This window comes from Rhinatrema bivittatum, chromosome 5 (genome assembly GCF_901001135.1).
Source record: "Rhinatrema bivittatum chromosome 5, aRhiBiv1.1, whole genome shotgun sequence".
Lineage (NCBI taxonomy): Eukaryota > Metazoa > Chordata > Amphibia > Gymnophiona > Rhinatrematidae > Rhinatrema > Rhinatrema bivittatum.
In genome coordinates this window covers 40,108,543-40,134,368 of record NC_042619.1, presented here as the reverse complement: position 1 = coordinate 40,134,368, position 25,826 = coordinate 40,108,543, and the positions used below count along the sequence as shown (strand labels likewise).

The 25,826-nt window shown below is 42.9% G+C and overlaps 1 protein-coding gene across 9 annotated transcripts in view; it reads left to right on the top strand.

Annotated features, from left to right (window-relative positions):
- SYTL2 (synaptotagmin like 2) overlaps window positions 1-5,408 on the top strand; it is a 264,487-nt gene extending 259,079 nt beyond the window's left edge. For all 9 annotated transcript variants that reach the window (XM_029602243.1, XM_029602249.1, XM_029602250.1 and 6 more), the window contains one exon: window positions 4,132-5,408. In XM_029602243.1, the coding sequence (XP_029458103.1) occupies window positions 4,132-4,277 (146 nt within the window). In that variant the 3' untranslated portion in view covers window positions 4,278-5,408. The remainder of the gene's footprint in view (window positions 1-4,131) is intronic.
- The last annotated feature ends 20,418 nt before the right edge of the window (window positions 5,409-25,826 follow it).

Here is a 25,826-nt window from a genome sequence, read left to right as displayed (position 1 = left end):
GGCAGTAGAACAGAAGGAAAAGAAAAAAGAGGCATATGGAATCGAGGTTCAGTTGATGCTGAATAAAGCCATCAGCTGTAAGACAGGTCGAAATCTCAGAATAGCATGGATAGACTAGAAAAATGCTTTTGATAGTATCCCACATGCTTGGAGAATAAATTGCCTTGATATATACAGAGAGAATCCTGGATTGCTTATGTCAAATTTACCATGAAAATGTGGCAAACTATACTGCATCTTAATTATGAAGATGGACAATGTGTTATCCCTAACATCAAGATCCAGCGAGGAATACTTCAGAGAGCCTGCCTTTCATGACTTTTAGATCGAGTTGTTATTTTACTATAAATATAGTGCCTGTGATAAAGGGGTGTGCTTAGGGTAATTTTCCAGGTACCGCATACCTGTTTTAAACTGCTGGGGGGGGGGGGAGGGGGAGAAAGAGACTCTTTATAAGACTCTCATATAAGTAAACTATTTATACTACTAAGGGGCAACTAGTAACTCGGGGTAAGGTTTTGGGGGGCAGTTTTACATGCACAGTCAGAGGTACGAACAGCACAGTAGACAGCTGAAGATTTTATGTGATTTGGAGTGATGAAAGGTACACAAAGATGAGATCTATATGTTGTACTTTCAACCTAGTTTGATAGCAGCTAGGTAGAGCATGCATCAAGCTAGGTCAAGAGTACATTGTACAAATCTCAACTTTTTATAACTTTCATCACTCCAAATCACATAAAATCTTTACTGATGAGATCACATGATGTGGTGGGCTTAGTAGGGTGTTATCCTCTGAGCTCCAGCTGCCCCCCCCCCCCAAAATCCCTTTCCATCACAAATATCCCACGTTCTTTTTGGCAATATCACTTTTCCTTGGTGTGCTGGACCCAAACGCCATCGTAGCAGTGAACTTCATGGTGCCGCATGGCTACCCAATCGATTCGCAAAGAGAAAGAAAAGCCAAAGGCCTCTGCAGCCAAAATGGCCACCGCAGCTATTGTGGAGGGGATGCTGATGGCGAATCCCTAGAGGAAAAAATTTCTCATGTTGTGGTGTCAGCTCTGGACGTACGCCTACATCAACTATCAGAGCAAATAGCCGATGTTCGGGCCTCCCTCACCAAATTCGATGCCCGCACCGAGCGTCTTGAGAGCCAGGTGGGCCTTGCAGAAGATGATATCTGAGCTCTGGAAAGGCGAGTCAACGAACTAGGAAAGCAAGCAAAGGTGAGCGAGGAAAAAGTTGATGACCTCGAAAATCGATGGTGTCGCAACAATTTGCGCTTCGTTGGATTCCCGGAGGCTTTACCTGATGCCGACCTACCTCGTATACTGGAGGCCTGGCTGCTCAGCATTGTGCCATCCCTTGCCTCCCCGTCGGGGGGTTTACTCGAAAGAGCGCATCGGCTAGGCCGCAAAAACAAGGGGGAGATGGTGCGCAGACCCAGGGTGATCATTACCCGCTATCTGCATTTTGCACATCGATCTCTAGTTCTTCAACATTACAGGAAAGCCCGCAAATTCTTTTATGACTCACATCGCATAATGGTTTTTCAAGATTTTTCCCCCGAGAGTGACTCTGCAGAGAAAAGCCTTTAACGACGTTTGCTCGGAGCTTGGCAACAAACAAATCCGCTTTGCACTTCTGTTCCCTGCGAAGCTCAAGATTACTTATCAAAGTCAAGTTAAAATTTTTGATTCAGCAGCAGAAGCTCATGCGTATGTCCAGGATCTCCCAGGACTGGCTCATCCACCTGCGACGTGACTGCACTGGCTGCTCTGCCCGTGGAGTAATTTCCAGCAGGAAATTGGAATTTTTTGGCTTCTATTTCTCAAGTTATATTGACAAAGGTGTTGTGACTGGTCTTACATGCTTCTGGCAGTGGTTTTTCTTGCAGTAGCAAACAAGCGCAACGCCCGAGTTTATGTTTAATATCTCATGGACAGAGTGGGGAAGATTTTATAAATTTCCCCGCGCGCGTACTTTTGTTCGTGCACCAGGCGCGAACAAAAGTTCGCTGGATTTTATAAGATATGCGCGTAGCTGCGCGTATCTTATAAAATCTGAGGTCGGCGCACGCAAGGGGGTGCACATTTGTGCAACCTGCGCGCGCCGAGCCTGGCGTGCGCTGCCTGTTCCCTCCGAGGCCTCTCCGAAATCGAAGCGGCCTCGGAGGAAACTTTCCTTCCGCCTCCCCTCACCTTCCCCTACCTAACCCACCCCCCCCGGCCCTATCTAAAACCCCCCCCTACCTTTGTTGGCAGATTTACGCCTGCGGAAAGCAGGCGTAAATCTGCGCGCGCCAGTGGGCTGCTGGCGTGCCATCACCCGACCTGGGGGCTGGTCCGGAGGCCTCGACCACGCCCCCGGGCCCGCCCCGCCCCCGAAACGCAGCGTCACTCACGGCACATCCCCCGACACGCCCCTCCATGCAAGTCCCGGGACTTACGTGCGTCCTGGGGCTTGCGCACGCCGCCAAGCCTATGCAAAATAGGCTCGGCGCGCGCAGGGGGGGTTTGGGGAAGGTTTTCGGGGGGTAAACGCGTATCGTATGCGCGTACCCCTTTGAAAATCTACCCCAGTGTTTCTAATCTTCATTGAATCCTGTTTAATATGACTTGTTCTGTTTTTGCTTTGTATTTTTGCTAACTCTTTCGACTATTTTGCCGTACCACTCTACAATGTTGGGTTGTATATTTTCATTCCAAGATCTAAAAGTGGTATTGGCCTTATAGAAATAGATTATATATGTAAAGGTGTTATTTTATATAGCGGTTTTATTTTAACGATGGTTTTATTATTGATTTTATGAATTATGTGATGTACTTTATGTAAAATTTGTTGTCCACACTGGACAAGTATTCAGGAAGTTGCGTAACACTAAAGAGTTTAAATAAATAAATAAATGGTGAAACTGCTGTCATAGACCTTCTGGCATACCTAGCAGCTTCAACAGATGCTAATACTCAAATCGTGCTGAAGTACAAAAGTAAATCAGTCTCTATCCTTAAGCGGTGGCAATAAAAAAAAAAAAAAAATAGCAAACAGAACATTAGAAATTGTTAGGAAAAGAATGGAGAATAAACAGAGAATATCTAGGTGCTCCATGGTGCAACCGCACCTAGAGTACCATGTGCAGTTCTAGTTGCTGTATCTCAAAAGAGAGATAGCAAAACTATTAAAGGTACAGAGAAGGGTGACCAAACTGATAGAGAGGATGGAGCGATTCCCCTATGAATAAAGGGTAACGAGGTTAGGGGTTAGAGAAATAACTACAGTACCTGAATATAATCCGCTTTGAAGTGTCAAAAAGCGGAATATAAATACCAGATAAATAAAATAAATAAATAAATATAATAGAGGTCTATAAAATCATCATTAATGGAGTGGAACAGGTAAATGCAAATTGGTTGTTTACGCTTTCAAAAAAATAAAAAGACTAGGTAACACTCCATGAAGTTACCAAGGAGCACATTTAAAACAAATTAGAGAGAATATTTTTCACTCAGTACATAATTAAGCTCTGGAATTCATTGCCAGAGGATGTGGTTAAGGCAGTTAGTTTAGCTGGGTTTAAAAAGTTTTGGACAAGTTCCTGGAAGAAAAGTCCATAAACAATTATTAACCAAGGAGATTTGAGGAAGGAGAAGAGAATCTATCTACTATGGGATCCTGCCAGGTACTTGTGACCTAGACTAGACACTGATGGAAACAGTATACTAGGCTTTATAAATCCTTGGTCTGACCCAGTATGGCAGTTCTTTTGTACTCCGCCCTAGAATACCTCTTACTAGTGCACATATAAGTATATGCTGAAAGCCTTCTGTCCCCAGGCAATTTTTAAAAAGCTCATTTATGTGCAGAAATCCAGGTTTTATGCATGCAAGTGCTATTGAAAATCAGACCCTTAAAGTACACATGTTAAGATGGGCCCTTAATCTACCTAAAAGAAAATGAGAGAATTTCAAAACAGTGAGAATGATGCAAAAAAAAAAAAAAAAGGTTTTGTATTTTGTCACCCCTAGGCACTTTCTTACAGCTATGTACTAACAGCTTGGGTTTTTTGGGGGGAGGGTTTATTGTTCTTGTTAAAGCTCATTTATTTTTTTTTATGGCTTTCTGTTTCAGGTAAAAGTTATGGCACTTTGGTGGACTGGATGGACTCCACAATAGATGAGGCATCTCTCTGGGACAGAATGATAAACACTCAAAATGCATGGGTAGAAGATACACTGCCACTCAGAATGTTAATGGTAGCAAAGATGACAAAATGAGAAAACCAAAATTATTTTTTTTAAGTACACCTGCTTATGACATTCATTATGCTTGCTTATGACATCATTCTAAGAAGATCAACAACTTAGTGGAATTAATTAAAAAGCATGCAGTGGTGCTGAGGCAGAATACTTGGGACCCTATTGCGCAACATCCATTTCCACACTCATATGATCATTTCCTTGTTATGTTTACTTGAGGCCGAGAAGCTGATATGGCTGCCTCTGTTGATCAAGAGAGCTTCAAAACAGCACATGTAATTTTATGTTAATGACCATTTGAAATTCAACTACGTATGAGGCAAATGCATGCTTTTTTAAATTTGATAAATGTTGCCAGAATCAGTACACAAAGAGAAAATGAACATGCATTGCAATTTGAAGTAAAAGACATGCAGACCCCATGCAGAAGATGACATTGTTCATAGAAATTGCCAAAAACATGTACCGTATCTGATGTCCTTGTCATTCTTGAGCAAATGTGCTGATATGTACTTTGGCATATAATATTGTTACATCTAAAGATATCTAGCCCTCATCTTATCTAAACTTTAATGATAAAGTTGGTTTGTTATCTATAACTCTAAAGAACATTTCCAGTTAAACTGCTGCATTTTTTGTATATTATATTTTTTCAGCTTCTGATTTTGTATTAGCAGCCGATTCAAACCTTTCAAATGGCTGATATATGCAGACAAAGATGGAGAAATGATTTGCCAGAAAAAGCTGAGTGTTTTTCGAAGTGGCTCCTTAATACATGACCACATTCGGTCCATGTAAAAGGTTTGAACTGCTCTGCTCTGTGGATGTGTCAATTTCTAATGTACTTTGCTGCCAACACTAGGACACACAAAAATTGGGTTCTTTTTGGTTAGTGGTAACTCTGAAAATAGGACTAATGTGGGCCTTTCATATAAATATCTGTAAATTGAGAAATGAATATACATTTTTACATTGTGTTATTTTTATATCAATAAAAGCTGCATGCTACAGCTACATTCATAAGAGCCAAAAACATCCATTAGAATACAACCTAAAATTCTTAGTTTTCTTGCAATTAATAAGTTCTTATTTTGTATAATTAAGACATACATAGTACTTTATTTAAATAAATACAAATGTGATGCCAACTATATTTCTTGATTTTTCTGCTAGCGACTTTGCTTTTCAATAGGTAAAACACAAGGGTCAAATTTATAACACTTTTCTTCAAATCAAATTATAATTGTGAAAATAATAATACAGATCCTGGTTCTATAATATTTGTAGGGACCTTTGTTTCCAGTTTTTATTTTATTTTTCCTGGGAATTTATTAGTGTTTGTTATAATGAACAAAAATGGGAGAAAATCAGTGGAAAAATAGGTTATTTTTCTTTATTGATTTTCTCCCATTTTTGTTTATCTTTATATATAATGACAAATTCCCGGGAAATAAGGAAAACTAAGATCCCTAAGTATATTGGGATAGATTGTCAAACGAGCACACATGCATCCATGTGCGCACACATGGGCACGCCGATTTCCTAATGTTCACGCGCTGGCGCTCGCATGTTAGAAAATCTGTGGGCCGCATGCACATACGCACCGGATTTTATAATCTGCGCTCGTATGTGCGGGCGGCATGCGCAAGGGGAGGACTTTTGCAATTTCCGTGCAGCGACGCATTTGGGCCTCTCCCAGTTCTCTCCAATCTTCCTTCCCCTCTCCTCCCCACCCCCTAAACCCTACCTAGCTTTTTACATTTTTTTTGTTTCAGGACTTACTTCAGCTCCCGCCCCGCCCAGAACACGCCCCTCGGCCAGCCCCTTCGAAGAGGCCCGGCACTTATGTGCGTATCGGCGTTTACGCGCATAGCTGGGCCCCTTTGAAGATTCACTCAGTGAGCACAAGGCCCGGCCGTGTACGTAAACGCCGGAATTTACGCGCGTGGGGCTTTTAAAATCTGCCCTTTATTTCTTAAGCAATTCTGTTTGTCTGTCAATAAATAGGGTTGAACTAGCCATGATACATGGGTGATATCATCCGATGAGCTCAGTAAACTTTACTGGCATGTGCATGCATGCTGCCTCCTGAGCCCCTCAGTCTGTTTTTTGTCCAAGCTTCCACATGGACACGTGACCTCTCTGCTTTTTTTTTTTTTGCATTTGCTTGCATGCAAGTTTCCTTCTACTTCATTGCAATCTCATGAATCCCACTGCCTTGGGCAGCCCTCTCAACAGCACTTCTAAGTACTATCAAAAAAGAAAAAGAAAAAAAGTTTATCATGTCCTGGGAAAGCCCAAAGATGAAAGCTACTATCAGTGATTTCAAGGTCTACAACTATGCATGCTGGATGCCAATCACAGATTCCCATGAGGTCTGCTTAAATGACTGGGCCCAGACCAGGATATGGCAAACTGTTAGTTGTGGTCGCATATCTCTTCAGGTGCAGCAGTCATGAGTTTGGAAGATGTGGGACCTAGGAAGAGCACTTAAGGGTAAGCATGAGAATGAGTATGGGCATCAAAGTCATTTTTCCTGCTGAAGCAGGACATCTTTGGGCTCTGCAGTTGAAGGCACCCTCATCCCCCCTGTGGCACTGGCTTCCAACTCCACCTCAAGTCAGGGGTCAAACAAAGCACAGACGTTTATGGCACTGGAGGAGGTTGGGAAGAAGGTGCCTAAGCAAGGCCCATTTTCCAGGTGTGCCCCATCGGAGCAGAAGAGAATGAATTTGACACATGGACAGCCCCTGTCCATCATCTAAACCAAGGGAAGATGGGGCCATATTGGCACAGGTGCCATTTATTTATTTATTTAAAAGTTCTTATATGCTGGTTATACAATTGGTTAATTGATCTATGCGGTTTACAATATAATATACATAAAATTCTGTTAAAAACAAAATAGAGACATTAAATAATAATAAGTGGATCATATAGGTTAAAAACAATATAGATATTAAACTTAAAATAACAAAATCGATAACTATGATGGAAGAGGACATTAAGACAGGCTATGTGATGTTATAAGAGAGAGTGCAAAAAGAGGTTTCGTTCATGGCACAGAAAGTCCTCATGGCACCAATCCACCTGTTCTACCCAGACTCCAGTCTGTCGGTGGCATTGGTGTGGAACACCCACTCCAAGGAGCCATCCATGCAGAGACCCAAAGTATTATTTATTTATTTTTATTTAAAAATATTTCTATACCGTCTTTACAAACAGTGTTTAATCAAAACGGTTTACAAATATCAAATAAAAGGGATAAAAACTAATAAAAAACTAAAGTAAAGGTTACTTAAAGATAACTTAGTTATAGAAGATATAAAAATTACAAAAATTATTCATTAACATAAAATAAAATTAAAATAAAATAGGTAATTTAAACAAATCAGAAAGCAAGTGAAAAGAGTCGGGATCAGGTGCCAAAACTGGGAATATGATGCATTATTTGGTGGGTGGTATATGAAATGCAATTTGAAATAAATGTGTTTTTAAAGATTTTTTGAATTGTTTGGAGTTGGGTATGGATCTGATGGAATCTGGTAATGAATTCCATAAAATGGGACCTATGACTGAAAAAGCTCTTTTTCTAGTAATATCTAAGCGGGCTTGTCGAGGTGATGGGATATCAAGAAGATTTTTGTCCATTGACCTTAGGTGTCTGGTAGGTTTATAAATGCGGAGGATAGTGCATAAAGTAACTGAGTTAGGGGTATGAATGAGAGAGTGTATAATGGATAGAATTTTAAACTGTATTCTGTATTTGACTGGTAACCAATGTAAAGATTGAAGTATTGGGGTGATATGATTTTTTTTTGAAGAATTTGTTAGGATACGTGCTGCTGCATTTTGGATTAATTGAAGTGAATGAAGTGTGTTTTCTGGGAGACCTATGTATAGAGAATTACAGTAATCCAGTCCGGAGAAGATGAGTGATTGAAGAATAGTCCGAAAGTCATGAAAGAAAAGTAGAGGACGTAGACGTTTTAAGAGTTGAAGTTTGTAGAAAGAATTCCTAGTTAATACAGATATATGCTGTTTTAAAGAAAGGTCTGTATTGATGGTTATGCCTAAGTTTTTTGCGAATTTTGATATGGGGATAGTTGTTCCATTGAATATAAGTTGAGAAGGGGGACCTATAGATGAATCAGTTATTGATGAGAGGTGAACTATTTCTGTTTTATTTGGATTTAATTTCAAACGGTTGTGGGAAAGCCAGGTATCGATGGTTGTGAGATATAATGATACTAAAGATAATGTATGGGACCAGGAGATGTTATATGGCACCATGAATTGTATATCGTCAGCGTAGATTTTGAATTTTATGTTTAGTGAGGCTAATATGTGTCAGAGAGGTAACAGATAGATATTGAAAAGAATAGGAGATAAAGAGGAACCCTGTGGAACACCTGATGCAATGGAGTATGTATCGGAGGAATGATTATTTATAGTAACTTGTTGAATACGGTCAGTTAGAAATGAAATGAACCATTGTAATACGGTGCCTGTAATACCTATAGATTTAAGAATGGAAATAAGAATTTGGTGATCAATGGTATCAAATGCTGCTGATATATCTAAGAAAACAATAATGTGATCTGTGTAAGAGTCAAAAGCCCGAAATATAGAATCGAAAGAAGTCAGAAGAAGAGTCTCGGTGGAGTGGCCTTTACGAAATCCATGTTGGTTTGTATGTAATATGTCATTGTCTGATAAATATTCTGATAGTTGGGATAGCACTGCTGATTCAATTAATTTGGCCAGTGATGTTAATGTGGCAATGGGTCTGTAGTTACTGAGATCGAAGTCTTCCTTAGATTTGTTTTTCAAGATCGGTAATATGGAGGTTTTTTTGAGAGAAGATGGAAAAGAGCCTGATTCTAAAGATTGGTTCACTAATTGTGCTAAGAAGTTGCTAGCATGTGGGCCTAATGCTTTAAAGAAAGCGCCAGAGCAGGAATTATTAGGGGAATTGGAGGGGTTTTGTTTTCTAATGATAGTTTGTATGGTTTCCTCTGTAACCAAGGTGAATTCTGTCCATATCTAGGTGGGTTCAGAATCTTTATATGAAGGTAAAGGAAATTTAGAAAGTTGATTTGAGATATCTGTGACTTTTGTCATAAAATGGTTAGCGATTTTATTACATAAGGCAGTATCGAACTTAATGGGACATTCTTTTTGAATGGTAGTTAAAGTTTTTACTATGTTAAATAGTATGTTAGGGTTGCCATTTGCTTTGGATATTTGGTTTGCATAGTAGGATTTTTTTGCTAAGTTTATTTTTTTGTTGTATTGACGTAGGTTGTAGTAAGCATTTTTTGTTTCTGGGGTTTTTTTCTTTCTCCATTTGCGTTCTAATTTTCTAAGTGAGGATTTGAGTGAGTGTAATGCTTTAGAATACCAGGGGGCATTTGGTTTAGTTTTGTTTGAAGATATATTTATTGTCTTTTGAGGAGCGATTGAATCTAATGAGGAAGAAATGGCTGAATTCCATTTGTCAATGGTTTCTTGAATACTGGGAGCTATTGTATTTGGCAGATTAGGTACTACTGTATCAAGAAATGTGTCTGTAGTGATGAACTTGCGTTTAGTTATGGATTGAGCTACATTTTTATTGATATTTTTTGAATAGAGAATACTAAGAGAAAAATTAATAAGATGATGATCTGACCATGGTATTGGGATGATCTTGGTTTTTTCAGTGATGTTACTTATGAAGTTAGTGTTAATAAAGACTAGATCTAGGATTTGGCCTTTAACATGAGTGGGGGAGTGAATGATTTGTTCCCAGCCTAAACCTGACATAGCATCTAAAAATGCATTTACTGTGGGTGAGGGACAGGTAATATGTAAATTAAAGTCACCTACTATAATTGTCTTATTTAAATCCACTGATAGGGAGGATATAATCTCAAAATAACTTGATAAATCTGCTTGTAGACATCCTGGGGGTGAATAAATAATACAAATATTTAGTAGAGTAGTGGTGATAAGTAGAATTTCGTACCGACCTAACACCGATGCCATCTCCATCCATGAAGGCATCGGTGCTAGGTCGTACCGACCTAGCACCGATGCCATCTCCATCCATGAAGGCAACTGTGGCACTGGTCTGGAAGGTGCCAGAATTGGGCCTTTCAGCATGGCCCTTCCCTGTCCCCCAGCCTGCCCCTTTGGAGAGGCCCAGCCACGCGCATAATCCCCATTATTTATGTGCAAGTCCCTTTTAAAATCGGGCCAAAAGTGCTTAGCGATGGTAGCAGCTCAGCTTCATCGGCTGAATGTCTCCATATTCCCCTTTCTTAAGACGGGTCCATTCTAGTCAGGGATTCTGGAGTCCCTCAAGAAAACTGTTCAGCTCTTCCAGTCCGTGAGGTTCCGGATTAACTTTGCCAAATCAAGTCTCACCCCGTTCAGAGGATTCAGTTCCTTGGGGCATGAATAGACGCTATATGGGAGTAAGCTTCCTCCCAGATGAAAGGGCTGCAATGCTAAGGGGCCTAGTGAAGACCCTCCTGCAGTGGAACCAGACTCCAGCTTAAACTCTATAAAAAAAAATAAACAAAAAACAAACAAACCAAGAGGCTCACAAGGTAGAATTTGTGTGAGAAATCCCACACATGCTTAGTAGAATTTATTGAGCTCTGAGAAATAGGTCTGTTCGGCGCTGTCAGATGTCATGGCTAATTCATCCTGCTATCTATGGGGAACTCTGTTTACAGGTAAGCAACCTTGCTTTTTTCATTTAGAAGACTAAATTAGAACAGCTATTTTATATAGCTTTATTAGAAGCCATAAAGGCCTAAATATATGCACACTAGTGTAGGGATTCTCAACCCAGCCCTCAGAACACATGCAGCCAGTCTGTTTTTCAGGCTCTCCACAATAAATATTCATTCTATATACTTGCAACTACCTCCACTATATGCAAATCTATCTAATGCATATTCATTGTGGATAGCCCTGAAAACCTAACTGACTAGAGTGTGTCCCGAGGACTGGGTTGAGAAACCTTGTGCTAGAGCAACGTTTCTCAACCTTTTTGATGCCAGGGACTGGTTAGCTGCCCTCCTAAATTGATGTGGATCGGCTAATGGGTAGAGTTAGGGGAGACTTCTGAAAAGCCCCCCTCCACCCCAGTTGCCTCAGGAGTCTCTCCCAGTCTCGACCTAGCCACATTGACCTAGCCTTCGTACCTGCAAAGCCAGCAACGCTTGCTTTTAACCAGCCACCAGTTCCATTTTTTTGTTTAATTGTAATTCATTTCTCTGATCTCTCTGCCCTAGGAAGCAAATGAGCAGAGTGGCGTAAGTGTGCACTGCCCTGTCACAGCCCCCCCCCCCCCCTTTACTTTTTTCTCCCCTACTCCAGCAATGTCTCCACTTTTTCTGCCTCCTCTAGCTGCCTCCTGGCACATTCTCCTCTCTCTGCTCCTGCCTACATCCCTGCTGGCAGCACACACACAGCCTGAGGAGAAATGCTAGGGCAGATGAGAATAGTAGAAGAGCTGCTGCTCCTATTTTGGCTGGTGGGGCCTGGGAGCCCCCCCAACTCTATTGCTAGGTTGCTCCACCACTGATCTGAGCAGTCACTGCTGCTCCATGGACCAGCAAAAAAGCTCCTGCAGACCACTGCTGAGCTGCAGACTGGCAGTTGAGAGAGAAAGAGAGAGGGAATATGATAAACAAATATTCAAATACCACAAAGGTATAAATATAATACACAAGAAGCAAACCTTTTTCTGTGGAAAAAGTATTCTAGGTCATAAAGTGAAGCTAAAAGAGTAGTAGTGATATTCTTCCAGGTTATGTCCATTCATTATTCTGGAACCTTTTTCACTCGTTTCCTATTCCCTATTGAAGGAAAAAGTGGAAGCTGAAGGCTGCTCTAGTCCTGACCCAGTTCATTATTTTTTTTAGAAAATTACTAATGTCAAAGAGGAATTCCAGCTCATAATGTGAAGTTGAAAAGAGGGTAAAAGCAAATAAAACTGGAAAATGGTTCTTCCTAGAAAGGGTGGTGGGTACGTGGTACGGTCTCCCAGTAGCAGTGACAGAGACAAAAATACTTCTAAAGGAAATGATAGTGAACTCGTGATCCAACACAACATGATTTTAACAGAGGAAGAACACGTCAGACAAATCTGATTGACTTTTTTCATTTGGGTAACTAGCGAATTAGATCAAGGAAGAGCACTGTGATTTATGTGGATTTCAGCAAAGCTTTTGATACTGTCCCACATAGGAGGTCCCAAGGTGGTGGAATGGATCAGAAATTGGTTGACTGACAGACAGCGAGTAATCGTAAATGGAACCTACTCTTAGGAGTGAAAAGTGATGTGGAGTGCCTCAGGGATTGGTTCTGGTACCAGTTCTGCTCAATATCTTTGTGAGTGATATCGTAGAAGGGTTAGAAGGAAAGGTTTGGCTTTTTGCAGATGACACTAAGATCTGCCACAGAGTGGACAAAGTTGAAGGAGTGGAATGAAAGTGATCTAAGAAAGCTCAGGGAATGGTCAAAGGTTTGGCAGTTGGGATTCAATACCACAGAGTGTATTGGAGAGGCAGAAATCCAAAGGAGTTTTACTTGATGGAGGTTGAAAGTCTGATGTGCATGGACTGGGAGAGCGACCTCGGCGTGATAGTGACTGATGATCTGAGGGCGGCAAAGCAATGTGCCAAGGTGGTGACTAAGACCAAAGGGATGCTGGGCTGCATAGAGAGGCATAACCTGCAGGAAAAAGGTCACAATAATGCCCTTATACAGGTAATTGGTGACATCTCATATGGAGTACTGTGTTCAGTTCTAGATACCATATTCCAAAAAAGGAGAGAGACAGGATGGTAGCAGTCCAGAAAAAAGCAACCAAAATGGTGTGGGGTCTGCACCAAAGCGTTTTGAGGTGAGATTGAAGGACCTAAATAAATAAATACATACATACATACATACACTGGAGGACAGGAGAGATGGGGTGATATAATATAGACAAATATCTGAAATGCACTAGAATGAAACCTTTTTGGAAGGAAAAAATAGAACAAGGGGTCATAATATGAAGCTCCAAGGGGGTCACGGCAGGACCAATGTTGGGAAGTATTTCTTCATGGAAAAGGTAGTTGATGCATCAAATGCCCACCCAAAAGAGGTAGTGAGGACAAAGATGGTAATGGAATTCAAAAGGGCATAGGATAAACACAGAGAATTCCTATTGACTAAATGAAGGAAATGAAGAAAAAGGTAACCCAAGTTAACTGGGGTAACAGAGCAATAATTACCCTATTATAGAAAAAAAAGTGTCAGGGTTTCGAGAGTCAGGGAAACCCACCTGAGGAGTGGCATAGGACTGCAAGGTGGGACTCTAGACTGAACAAGGGCCGGTCTTCTGCCTAGCCAACTCTCTACCCAGCAGGTTGAGTCCTTGGGTTGTGGGGACCAGTAGATCTTTGCAGTGACAGTGCATGGTAGTTCATGCTGGGCCGGATTTTAAAAGGGTTACGCGCTTAAGTTAAGCGCGTAACCCTTAAAAAAACAAACCCTGTGCACGCCGAGCCTATTTTTCATAGGCTCGGCAGCACGCGCAAGCCCCGGACGGGCTTGCTTAAATCCAGGGGCTTTGCTAGGGGTGTGTGTTGGGAGGCGCGATGTTCGGGGCGTTCCGGGGGGCGTGGTGCCGGCCCAGGGGCGTTCTGGGGGGGCGTGACCGAGGCCTCCGGACCAGCCCCCGAGTCGGGTGTTGGCGCGGCAGTGGGCCATCGGTGTGCGCGAGTGGCGTAACTTGTGCGATAAAGGTAGGGGGGGGGTTAGATAGGGCCGGGGGGGGGGGGGGGGGTTAGGTATGGGAAGGGAGGGGAAGGTGCAGGGGGGTGGAAGGAAAGTTCCCTCCGAGGCATTGGAGCGGCCTCGGAGGGAATGGGCAGCGTGTGCAGGGCTCAGCGCGCGCAAGTTGCACAAATGTGCAACCCCTTGCACACGTACTTTGTTCGCGCGTGCGCTGTTTTTCAAAATGTACCCCACAGTTTGGAATCAGATTAGATAAGGCAAGGCTTGGATGTGGTGGGCAGGGCTGAGCAGACCTGATAAGGCAGGCAGGGCTTGGTACACGGAGGCAAGGCAAGACTGGTTACTGGGCAGGACCTGGAACCAGACAAGATACAGGCTGAGGCAAGGCAAGGACAGGACTGTGGTACAGACAGGACTGGACAGGACACTAGAACAAACAGGACTGGCAGGGCATGACAAGACTAACCAAGGACAAGACCAGGCAAGGCAGACAAGGATAACACAGAACAGAGAACATACAAGCCCAAAGTCAACAAAGCAGGAGCCCATAGGACACTAGGCAATAGGAAGGCCTGAATAGGCCACAAGGCAAGGTACCAAACAGAGTAGGCCCGAAGACCTCAAGACAAGATACAAGATAGAATAGGCCCGAAGACAAGATACAAGATAGAGTAGGCCCGAAGGCCTCAAGACAAGGCAAGGCACAGAGCATGAAGACCCAAGGCCACAAGGCAAGAATGAGAGTCAGGTAACTGAGCCAAGAGTGACACCTTGAAAAGACAAAGGTACACTAGCAAGGCTGGGTTATTTAGGGCTGAGACATAGGTGTGGCAAGAGCAGCGAAGAGCTTAGCAAGCCTAGTGGTGAGACTTTCTGAGGGCCTCCACTGGTGGAGAGGCATCATTATAGGAGGCAGTAAGGTAGGATGAGGCTGCATAGCAAGCAAAATCTTAACAAAAGATTGCTGGGTAGACTGTAATGGACCACTTGGTTCTTTTTTTTTTGCCAACATATACTATATTTAAAATTGCAAATTCAAATAATAAAGAAAAGCTATGAAGTGTAATTTTAATTTTAAATGTTTGTGATTTAGCACTTATATGTATCTAAAAATGTCCACGTTTCTGAATGCATGGAAATGACAGTTAACACACAAATGTGTGTTACCTTTTTATTGAACAAACTTAATACATTTCTTCACTACCTTCTGGGATCTAATTCCACCTTTCTCAGGTCAGAACAGAAAAAGCAACAGAGAGGACATTTACAAGAACTTATATTTGAATCATAAAAGGCATGCCAATGGTCATGAAAGTTAGTCAAGAAGAGGCGCAGATTCAGTAGGTCAGGGACAAGTTATCCAGCAAGAGTTTGCCGGATAACTTGGGCCATATATTTAGCAGAAGAAACTGCCCAATAAGTATACTTGATTAAAGTTATCCGGCTACATCTAGCTGGATAACTTTAACCCTAACCGGCCATTATTTATCTTTGGTAGGTTAGGCCTAAAGTTTTCCAGCCTCATGTGGCTGATAACTAGCTCAGAACCGGATATCTTCAGAACACCCGGGTAAGTAGCACACCTGTTTAAAGAAAAAAAAAGTTGTGGGCCTCCTGGCCTAATGTCCCCGTCACAACCCCCCAACCTCAAGAAATGAGTTTTAAAATATAGCTGCCTGGCCCATTCCCCTCTCTCCCCGTAACAAATCAGTACATTGCCCCTTCTCCCCCTACAAAATGCCTCCTCCCTCAGGCAGACACCCTCCTGCAAAAGCCCTCCCACCCAGCCGGTACTTGTACTGGGGACTCTGTTATCACTGCCAGGAGGATCGCTGTGCCCTGCAATCCCGGCGCGTCCGGTGGTGCATGGGTAATAACACTGGAAGCGGACTGTGTGGTATAAATGTAACGCTTTCAACACTGTTACCTGAGTAACGCTGGAAGTGCCAGGATCGCGTGGCTCAGCGATCCCGGCATTCACCACAGGAGTCCCAGTACACGTACAAGGTGGGTGGGAGGGTGTCTGCCAGAGAAGGGAATGGCTGTTTGTCGGGGGAGAATGGACAATGTATTGGTTTCCTGGCGGGGAGGGAGGGGGAGGCCTGGGCCCCCAGCAGCAGCGAGTATTTTAAAACTCATTTCATGAGATTGGGGGTGTTCTGGGTCAGCAGCAGGAGGGGGGATGTGATGTGGTGGTGGGTGAGCATTAGGCCAGGAGGCCTGTGACTATTTTTTTTTTTAAACAGATGTGCTGCTTACCTGAATTTCTGTGAAGAGATCCAAGTAAGTAGCTAGCCAGCCACACAAGGCCAGATAACTTTAGGCCTGCTCTGAAGCAGGACCCTAGCTGGATCTACCTGCTATTTGGCTAAGTTAGCTGGATAACTCAACCCCTCCCCAGAACGCTCCCTTTATATCCAGATATAATTTAGTGTGATAAGTGGCTGAATATGCCAGATTTGCCTTTTAGATGGATAACCTTTGAGTTATCGTCTAAATGGCTTTTAAATATGAACCTTGAAATGTATTGGGGTTTTTTTTTAATAAAAAGGTATCACCTTATTTTTTTGTGTTAACCTTTGTTTCTATACATTACAATGGACTATCATAGTAACTTTACTTTACACATATTTCTGAAAGAATTCTTACCAAAGTGACATATCTGGTAGAAAGGAAGTGGACAATAGCAGGTCCTGGATCATTCCAGACCGCCAATCCCATTCATGGCAATGGTTTGAGGGTCATTCACGATCAATTATGCAGTGGCATAATTTTTTCAGTTTGGATTCAATTTGGTGGGAGACTTGCAATTGATGCCAAAACTTTTAGCATCATATCAGAAGTTATGAGCAACAGATGGTGAAAGCTTATTCGGTAGCTGCTGTGCATTGCATGCAGATGGTCCCCTGCTCGATCCCTGGGTCTAGTCTTGAATCCAGTGGGAGCAGTGAGAGGAGACGATCGCCTTGCTGGTGGCTGAAAAGAATCGGTAAGTACTGCTTGGGAAAATTTTAGAACTTAAAAGTTTTGGGGAGAAGTAAACTATTGGGGTATATTCTTTAATGTGTTTGGGGCTGATGCAAAAAGGTTGCGCTGAAAGCGAGCGCTGTGTGTTCAGAGCGCCCGCTTTCATAACGCGTCCCCACGCACCTCTTCTGGGGGTGCGATGCAATATTTAAATTAGGGCTCGCGCTGTCGAGGAGGCGCTAGGGGCAATTACGCGCCCCTAGTGCCTCCTTGACAGCGCGAGCCGGAGAGAGGTCCGTTGTCGGTGGCTGTCCGCCGGTTAAGAAAACGGACGCTGAATTTATCAGCGTCCCGTTTTCCTAACCAGCGCACATGCAGGGGGTTACGAAAAATGGACACTGAAAGGTGATTGGTCCTTTCCACTGACAAATGTCAGTGAAAAGGACCAATGGGCAATAAGTGAAGGAGTGAATAAATTAATATTAAGTGCCCGACACTTTAATATTGATTTATACAATCCTTCTGGTGCCGGTAGTCAGGTTTGGAGAATGGACGCTGAATTTTTTAAATTTTTATTGAATTTTCCAATGTCTTAGATACACTTCACAGCTGTTAGGAAATATACCCACATTGAATATAACCCCCAGACATCTCACACTAGCGTTCTGCGAATTAGCATTTACAATCATAGGTAAATGAGAGAGAATAGAGGAAGAAGCAGATAAAGAAGCAGATTACAACATTATAAGTTTCATATACTAGTATTGTGTCTATCACCCACCATTTAATTCTACTGTACCAGCACAATGGAGATTCTAGGAGTGGGTATCAAGATATGATCTTAACTGCTCTGGTTGATTGTTGATTGAAAACATACTTCACTTCTTGATGAATAATAATGCAACGGCATGGGAATCTCAACACAAATTTAACCCCTCTTTGTAATACTTCTCCTCTCATTAATATACATTTCTTTCTCCTATTTTGTGTATCCTGGGAAATATCTGGAAATATCCTAACATTCTGGCCATAGAATTTCATATTCTGATGTCTAAAATATAATCTTAATACAGAATCTCTTTCTGATACAAAGGTAAATTGTACCACGAGAGTCGCACGTGTTGCAATATTTGTCTCAAAAGACCTTTCCAATATATCTGAAAGATTCAAATTATCCACTTGGTTACCTTGTCTTTGATTTTGGAAATTCTCTGATTCCTGGAATTGAGAAGTATAATATATTCTAGCAATTGCAGGTACTGCACTATTTGCATACTTCAATATATTTATCAGATAACTTTTAAATAGATCTAAAAGAGAAATCAGATGAGTTCTAGGAAAATTTAATATCTTGAGGTTATTTTTCCTGATCTGATTTTCTAAGACTTCTAACTTATCCAAATGAATTTTATCAGATTTATTGTAAGTTAACCTGTACCTTCTCTATTTCATTCAATTTACTCTCCAAGAAATTCACTGAGCTATCCAATTTTCAACCTTAGTTTGTAGAGCCACATTTTTATTTAAAGCGTCCTGAACCGTGATTGCAAGATTATTTATACATTTTTGCATTGACACTAGCATTGTCTCAATTTCTTCTAAAGTAAAATTATTTGCTATAATCAAAGGTATCTCAGTCAAAGATCTTACTTGATGTTCTCCACTTTCTCCTTCCATTGGAGCTTTCCGGGATTCAACATGTTGCAAGGAAGAGACACCATTTTGTTCCCTGGAGCCCTGACAATCAGAGCTCTCCGAGGGGCAGGTCATCCCTTCTGCTCCTCTCTGGTCACTTAATGGTGTGAAATCCATTCTCAGTTTGGGGTCTTCAAAAAGAAAGACCCCCTCTCTCTTTCCGGATGGTGGCTCTGGTGTCGCTGGTGCACCAGGGGTTAATGATGTTTCATGAATCTGGAGGATCATCCCCTGCTCCCAGTTTGATCCTCCTGCGACTTCACTTCCTGGTGTTGTGATGGGGGTTTTTGCAAAGCAATCCTCAATTTTTGGCTGGTTAGCAATTGCGTTTGGTGTAGAGGAAAATTCTCTCAATTTTGCCTTCCTCTTTGTGTGTGGCATTCCAAAGAGGAAGGAGAAACCAACCCTCTATATAGAAATAAATAAGAAAACAGTAGGCAGACTGCTCTCTTGACAACAACAATTTCCCCTGATTCTCCTCCAGCACTTTCAGGGCAGCTGAAGTCATAAAAACAAAGAAACTATCCACTCAAAACCAATCAAAAACAAGCTAAGCCAAGCAAAGCCGCGCGCCCAGCTTTGGCGGCGTGCCGACAGCAGCGGTGTGCCACTAGGATGCCGGTTTTATGGGCACCTCCTTCGGCTCCTCCCCCTGACGTCGGGGCAAGCAAGGAAATCAATTAAAAGAAAAATACCGGCACGCAGAGTCTCAGGATAATGTCAGCTGCCGGATGCTGAATTTATCAGTGTCCATTTTCCTAACCCCTGCCAGCGCTTTTTTTAAACTTTTTTTTTTTTAATTATTTTTTTAAAGTGTTGTTCCTCCAAATTAATATCCTAACGATATTAAGTAGGAGGCAGTACAGAAAAGCTGTTTTTTCTGCTTTTCTGTACTAGTTTTAGTAGCACTCAGCAATTAACTGCTCCGGGCAGACGTTAATTTCTGATCGCTAAAATGTGTGTCCTAGACACACACTTTTTTTTTTTTTTTGCATAGGGAGTGAATAGCTAATAGCCTCATTCACATGCATTTGCATGTGATGAGCGCTATTAGTTTCACTCTGCGTTGGATGTGTGTTGTAGAGGAGCTAATCCCCTTATTGCATAAGGGGATTAGTTAGCGCCTATACAACCCGCGTCCAACTGCGGGTTATATAGTGTGCTGGGCTAAGCGCACTGTATTGCATTGCCCCTTTGTGTGTCTGTATTAAATAGCTAGTCAGAAGGCAGGTAAAAACCAGGATGTTTGTGTGTTAGTCTTTCCCTCCCACCCCTCTTTCACCCACCCCTAGCTCATCCTTAAATTTATAGGCAGGTGACACTTTCACATGAAAAAAATAATTAATCAGCCTTTTAATTTAAATTCAGAAATTCCCCATGACTTATCAAGAGTTTAATCATTCCCTTTTAGGTCACTATCAGATAAATAGTGAATACACTATTACATTTAAAGGACCCTAAATTTATATATTCCGACTCCCGTAGCAACCTAAAATTTACTAGGAACTGAACAAATTTAAGATGAAGGCAACAGTCCACCCGCCAGTGAGAAGTTCTATGTGTGCACCCGGTACAAAGAACTCCTTTCTCTCAGAGAACGAGTCAGATCTCCGGAGGCTAAAGTGGCAGACCTGGAGGAGCTGAGGCAGACAAAGAGGTATATGGATGAGACCTTCAGGGACATAGTAGCCAAGTCCCAACTTCAAGTCTGACAGCTCTGGTGCTGCCTTGGAGGAGGAAGGTCTCCTGATCGGAAAGCATGAACCTAGTGCACCAGAAAATGATCCTGTAGCAAGGACTTGCTCTCCAGGTGGTGCATTGTCCTCTCACACCGAGAATGTGTCTCCCAGGGCTACTACCCAGGAGGGAAGAATTAATTTGACCATCATAGTTAGTAATTTGATTTTTAGGAATGTAGACAGCGGGATGGCTAGTGGGTGTGAGAATCGCCTGGTAACATGTCTACCTGATGCAAAGGTGGCGGACTTCACACATCACCTAGATAGGATTTTAGACAGTGCCGGGGAGGAGCCAGCTGTCATGGTACATGTGGGCACCACCAACATAGGAAAATGTGGGAGGGAGGTTCTGGAAGCCAAATTTAGGCTCTTAGGTAGAAAGCTGAAATCCAGAACCTCCGGGGTAGCATTCTCTGAAATGCTCCCTGTTCCACGCGCAGGACCCCAAAGGCAGGCAAATCTCTGGAGCCTCAATGCATGGATGAGACGATGGTACAGGGAAGAGATTTAGTTTTGTAAGGAACTGGGTAACCTTTTGGGGAATTAGATTTTATAGCAGTGAATAATAAGACTTAATTGGCATCTCAGAGACATGGTGAAAAGAGGATGACCAATGGGATAGTGCTATACCAGGGTACAAATTATATCACAATGATAGACGGGAGCAACTTGGTGGCAGGGTGGCGCTTAATGTTCAGGATTGCATAGATTCCTACAGGATAAAGATCCTGCAAGAGTTTAATTGCACAAACTAAATCTTTATGGGTAGAAATTCTTTGTGTGTTGGGGAAGAGTATAGCGATAGCAGTATACTACCATTCACCCGGCCAAAATGATGACACAGATAGTGAAATGCTAAAAGAAATTAGAGAAACTGTCCAAATTGGTAGTGCAGTAATAATGGGAGATTTCAATTACCCCACTATTGACTGGGTAAGTGAAACATCAGGACATGCTAGAGAGAGAGAGTTCCTGGATGGAATAAATGACAGTTTTATGGAGCAATTGGTTCAGGAACCAATGAGAGAGGGAACAATTTTAGATATAATTCTCAGTGGAGCACAGGATTTGGTGAGAGATGTCATGGAGGTGGGGCCGCTTGGCAAGAGTGATCACAACATGATCAAATTTGAATTATTGACTGGAAGGGGGACAGTAAGTAAATCCACCGCTCTAGCACTAAACTTTGAAAAGGGAAATGTTGAGAAAATGAGAAAAATAGTTAAAAAAAAACCCAAAAAGACAAAGGTGCAGCTACAAAGGTTGAGTGTGCAAAAGGCATGGACATTGTTAAAAAAATAAAATTTTAGAAACGCAGTCCAGATGTATTCCACGCATTAAGAAAGGTGGAAGGTAGGTCAAACAATTTCTGGCATGGTTATAAAGTGAGGTTAAAGAGGCTATTTTAGCCAAAAGATCTTCTTTCAAAAATTGGAATAAGGATCCATCAGAAGAAAATAGGATTAAGCATTGGCAAGCTAATGTAAGATATTGATAAGACAGGCTACGAAAGAATCTGAAAAGAAGTTGGCCATAGAGACAAAAACTCATAATAAAAACTTTTAAAATTTATCCAAAGCAGAAATCCTGCAAGGGAGTCGACTAGACTTTTAGATGATTGAGGGGATTAAAGGGGGACTAAGGGAAGATAAGGCCATTGCGGAAAGACTAAACAAATTCTTTGTTTTGGTGTTTACTGAAGAGGATGTTGGGGAGATACCTGTTCTGGAGACGGTTTCTAACGGTGATGATTCAGATAAACTGAACCAAATTACAGTGAACCTGGAAGCTGTGGTAGGCCAGATTGACAAACTAAAGATTAGTAAATCACCTGGACCAGATGATATACACCCCAGGGTTCTGAAAGAACCAAAAAATGAAATTTCAGACCTATTTCAGTTAATTTGTAACCTATCATTAAAATCATCCATTGTACCTGAAGACTAGAAGGTGACCAATCTAATCCCAATATTTAAAAAGGACTCCAGGGATGATTTGGGAAACTATAGACCGGTAAGCCTGACTTCAGTGCTGGAAAAAATCATGGAAACTGTTATAAAGAATAAAATCACAAAACATTTTGATAGACAGTGAGGTAGATTTTAAAAACATATGAGCGCGTGTACTTTTGTTCACGCCACCGGCACGAACAAAAGTACACCAGATTTTATAAGATACGCGCGTAGCCTATAAAATCCAGGGTCGGCGCGCGCAAGGCTGCGCAAAATCGGCAGCCTGCACCCGTTCCCTCCGCGTCCCCCCACCTTCCCCTCCCTTCCCCTATCTACCCCACCTCCCAGCCCTACCTAAATCCCCCCCCTTACCTTTGTTGGGCAAGTTACGCCTGCTTCAAGCAGGCGTAACTTGCGCGTGCGCCGCCCCGGCATCCCCTGGCACAGGCCGCAGTGCCAGGGGACTTGGGACCGCCCTCCCGGCCTGGCCCTGAACCGTCGCCATGCCCCGGACCCGCCCCCTGCCGCCCCTTTTACGAAGCCCCGGGACTTACGCGCATCCCGGGGCTTTGCTTGCGCCGGCGGCCTATGCAAAATAGCCATTGTCTCCATTCCTCAAAGGCCAACTTGATAGCCAATAGCTCCTTATCGCCGATTCCATAGTTCTTCTCAGCGGGCGAAAACTTTCGGGAGAAGAAAGAGCAGGGGAACAACACCCCTCGGTCTGAGTGCTGACTGAGGACTGCTCCGACTGCCACTTCGGATGCGTCTACCTCCACTATGAATGGTCGAGTAGGGTCTGGGTGATGGAGACACGGTTCTTGTAGAAAGGCGGTCTTGAGATCCTTGAATGCTTGTACGGCTTCAGGGGACCATTTCTTGGTGTCCACCCTCTTCCTGGTCAGAGCAGTAATCGGTGCTATAATGTGGGAATAATGTGGAATAAAGCTTCGGTAAAAGTTGGAAAAACCAAGAAATCGCTGGATGGCCCGAAGTCCCATAGGTTGTGGCCAGTCTCGAATACTGGCCACCTTCTCCGGATCCATCTGAAACCCTGTGGTAGATACAATAAATCCCAAAAAGGGTATAGATTGTCTCTCGAAGAGACATTTCTCCAGTTTCACGAATAACTGGTTTTCTCTTAGCCATTGTAAAACTTGTTTAACATCCTTGCGATGAGTAGCTAGATCCTTCGAGTAGATAAGGATATCATCCAGGTAAATGATCACCTGTTTATACGTCACAACGTTTGGCGTCACGGCATGTGACATCACGTCTTGAGCGGCCAATTGCACGCACAAGGGCCGCTTTCCCCCGTGCAGGTGTCCATCTTCGCTGGGAGGCAGGGGAGGGGAGCCGCGATCCGTTTCTGCTGATGGCCGCTCAAGACGTGACGTCCATCTTCCTGAGCAGCTGGAGGCAGGAGAGGGGAGCCGCGGTCGTCTTCGCCGATGTCCGGATGGGGGGGCTGCAAAAAGTAAGTCACTTTATACTGCGCCTGCCTCGGGAGGAGGGGAGGGAGGACTGGCAATCTCGACCGTAGGATTGCCCGTCCTCTCCCCTCTCTCTCTTCCAATTTTTTTTTTTCGCTTCGGGAGGAGGGGAGAGGACTGGGGCTGCCCCGGAGACCGGCACCCATGGACGCGGCCAGGGCATGAGAGCGGGGGCTGGGGGAAAGTTTGCCGCCTACCCTTACCCCTGCCTCTAACGCAGGGGTAGGGGTAGGCGGTAAGTTAGCAGGTTAAACGCGTGGCAAAACGGCAGGGTAAAAAAGGGATAGTCGGGGCGCGCGTTACTGGATGGTAGGGAATAGCTAATTCGTTCGTTTACATGCAATATACATGCCGCGTGCGGAAGGGGTTGCCCGGGGATTTTAGGACACGATAGGAGTAGGTTAAAGGGGATAGTGTATCGCAGGAAGGGCTAAAGCGGCCGGAAAGTGAGTAGAACGCGAGTTAGGAGCGGGGTAAACGCGGCCGCACTTTACAGTATTGAGCTGACAGAGAGGGAGCAATCAGGAACAGATCAGTCAGAAGCTCAACAATATTTAAACAATAACCAATAAGGAGGTTTAATTCTACATGTAGAGTACCTAAGCTAAGCAATCATATAAACTGATGCAAGCAGCAATGTAATAAAGAAAAGGTATACGTATATATTCAAACATGCTGCGGAGGCAGAACAACAGGAGTGCCTATGCCTCGCACATTAAGTTAAACAATATTTATAGGGGTGCTAGCCATGATCTACTCCCACCCTAAGTAAGACAGTTGTACCAGAGAGTAGTGATACATGTTTTACAGTGCACTTTCTTCATCAAATGTAACTTTCTGACTACTAAATCTTGCAAGTATATCTGCAAGAATAAGGCCATCACCAGGGAATCCTCCATGGTTGCAAGCAATCAGCAAAAACCACCCTTCCAGTTCCAGCAGGATTAGTTTGTGTTTTGCATTTAAGGATGGCTGATTGCAAGTCCATCAACAAAAGAAGTGTTAAATCACTTAGGGGCTGACTTTTTTTTTTTGTGCATAATTTTGCTCATGATTTAATAAGCACAAAAAAATATGTGGAGAAATATCATTAAAAATGTGAATACAAATGTTAGTAAAAATGTGTGCCCAAATTGGCAGACGTCTATACCTATCGCATGTTGATGAAGGCATTAGCTACTACTTTCTAATGCAGAGAGGTACATTAGAGAAAGTTAACTCATGCTTTTTCAATGCTGGAAATGTAACTCTTGAGTCAGAGGCTAGTGTTACTCTATGGTCCTAGATCTGGAGATACTAAGGGAAGGGGTCCTGGACTTGGGTATCTCAGGTTGAGGATGGACCACTGCACTTCAGAACCCCAATGCTGATACAGCACTATAACCCCTCTGGGTTAACTCCTGGGTTAGAAATGGAATACATTTTAAATTACCAAGCCTAAAAAAATATGGCCTAAGCACTGGAGCCCCAAGCCAGAGATCCTCTGCCACAGGACCCCCCTGAGTCAGAGAAACAGAATTGTTGCATGTGCAACTGTCTGTTATGTAAGCTCTTTGGGGAAAGCACTTTTGTAGCAGAATTACCAAGATTGTGCAGTGCTTGCTGTATGTACAACTGTCTTGTGCTGTCGCCTCTTGGTTTTCTGAATTCATCTCTTTTCTCAGTGACCTGGGAAAAAAGCTGTCAGCAGAACTGTTGGCTAGGAAGGAGCTGCATAACAGCAGCTTGATGGAGGAATAGCGGGCCTTAGGTTTTGAAATGAGACAAATCTGGAAAAATACAAGGTGATACAGATAGATAGTTGTGCATACAGTGAGCGCTACATGAGTATATATATAGCGCTATGGTTACCAAAAGAAGTGCCATGCTGGATCAGACCTAGATCCATTAAGCCCAGCATTCTATCTCTGACAGTGGCCTGTCTGGGTCACAAGTACC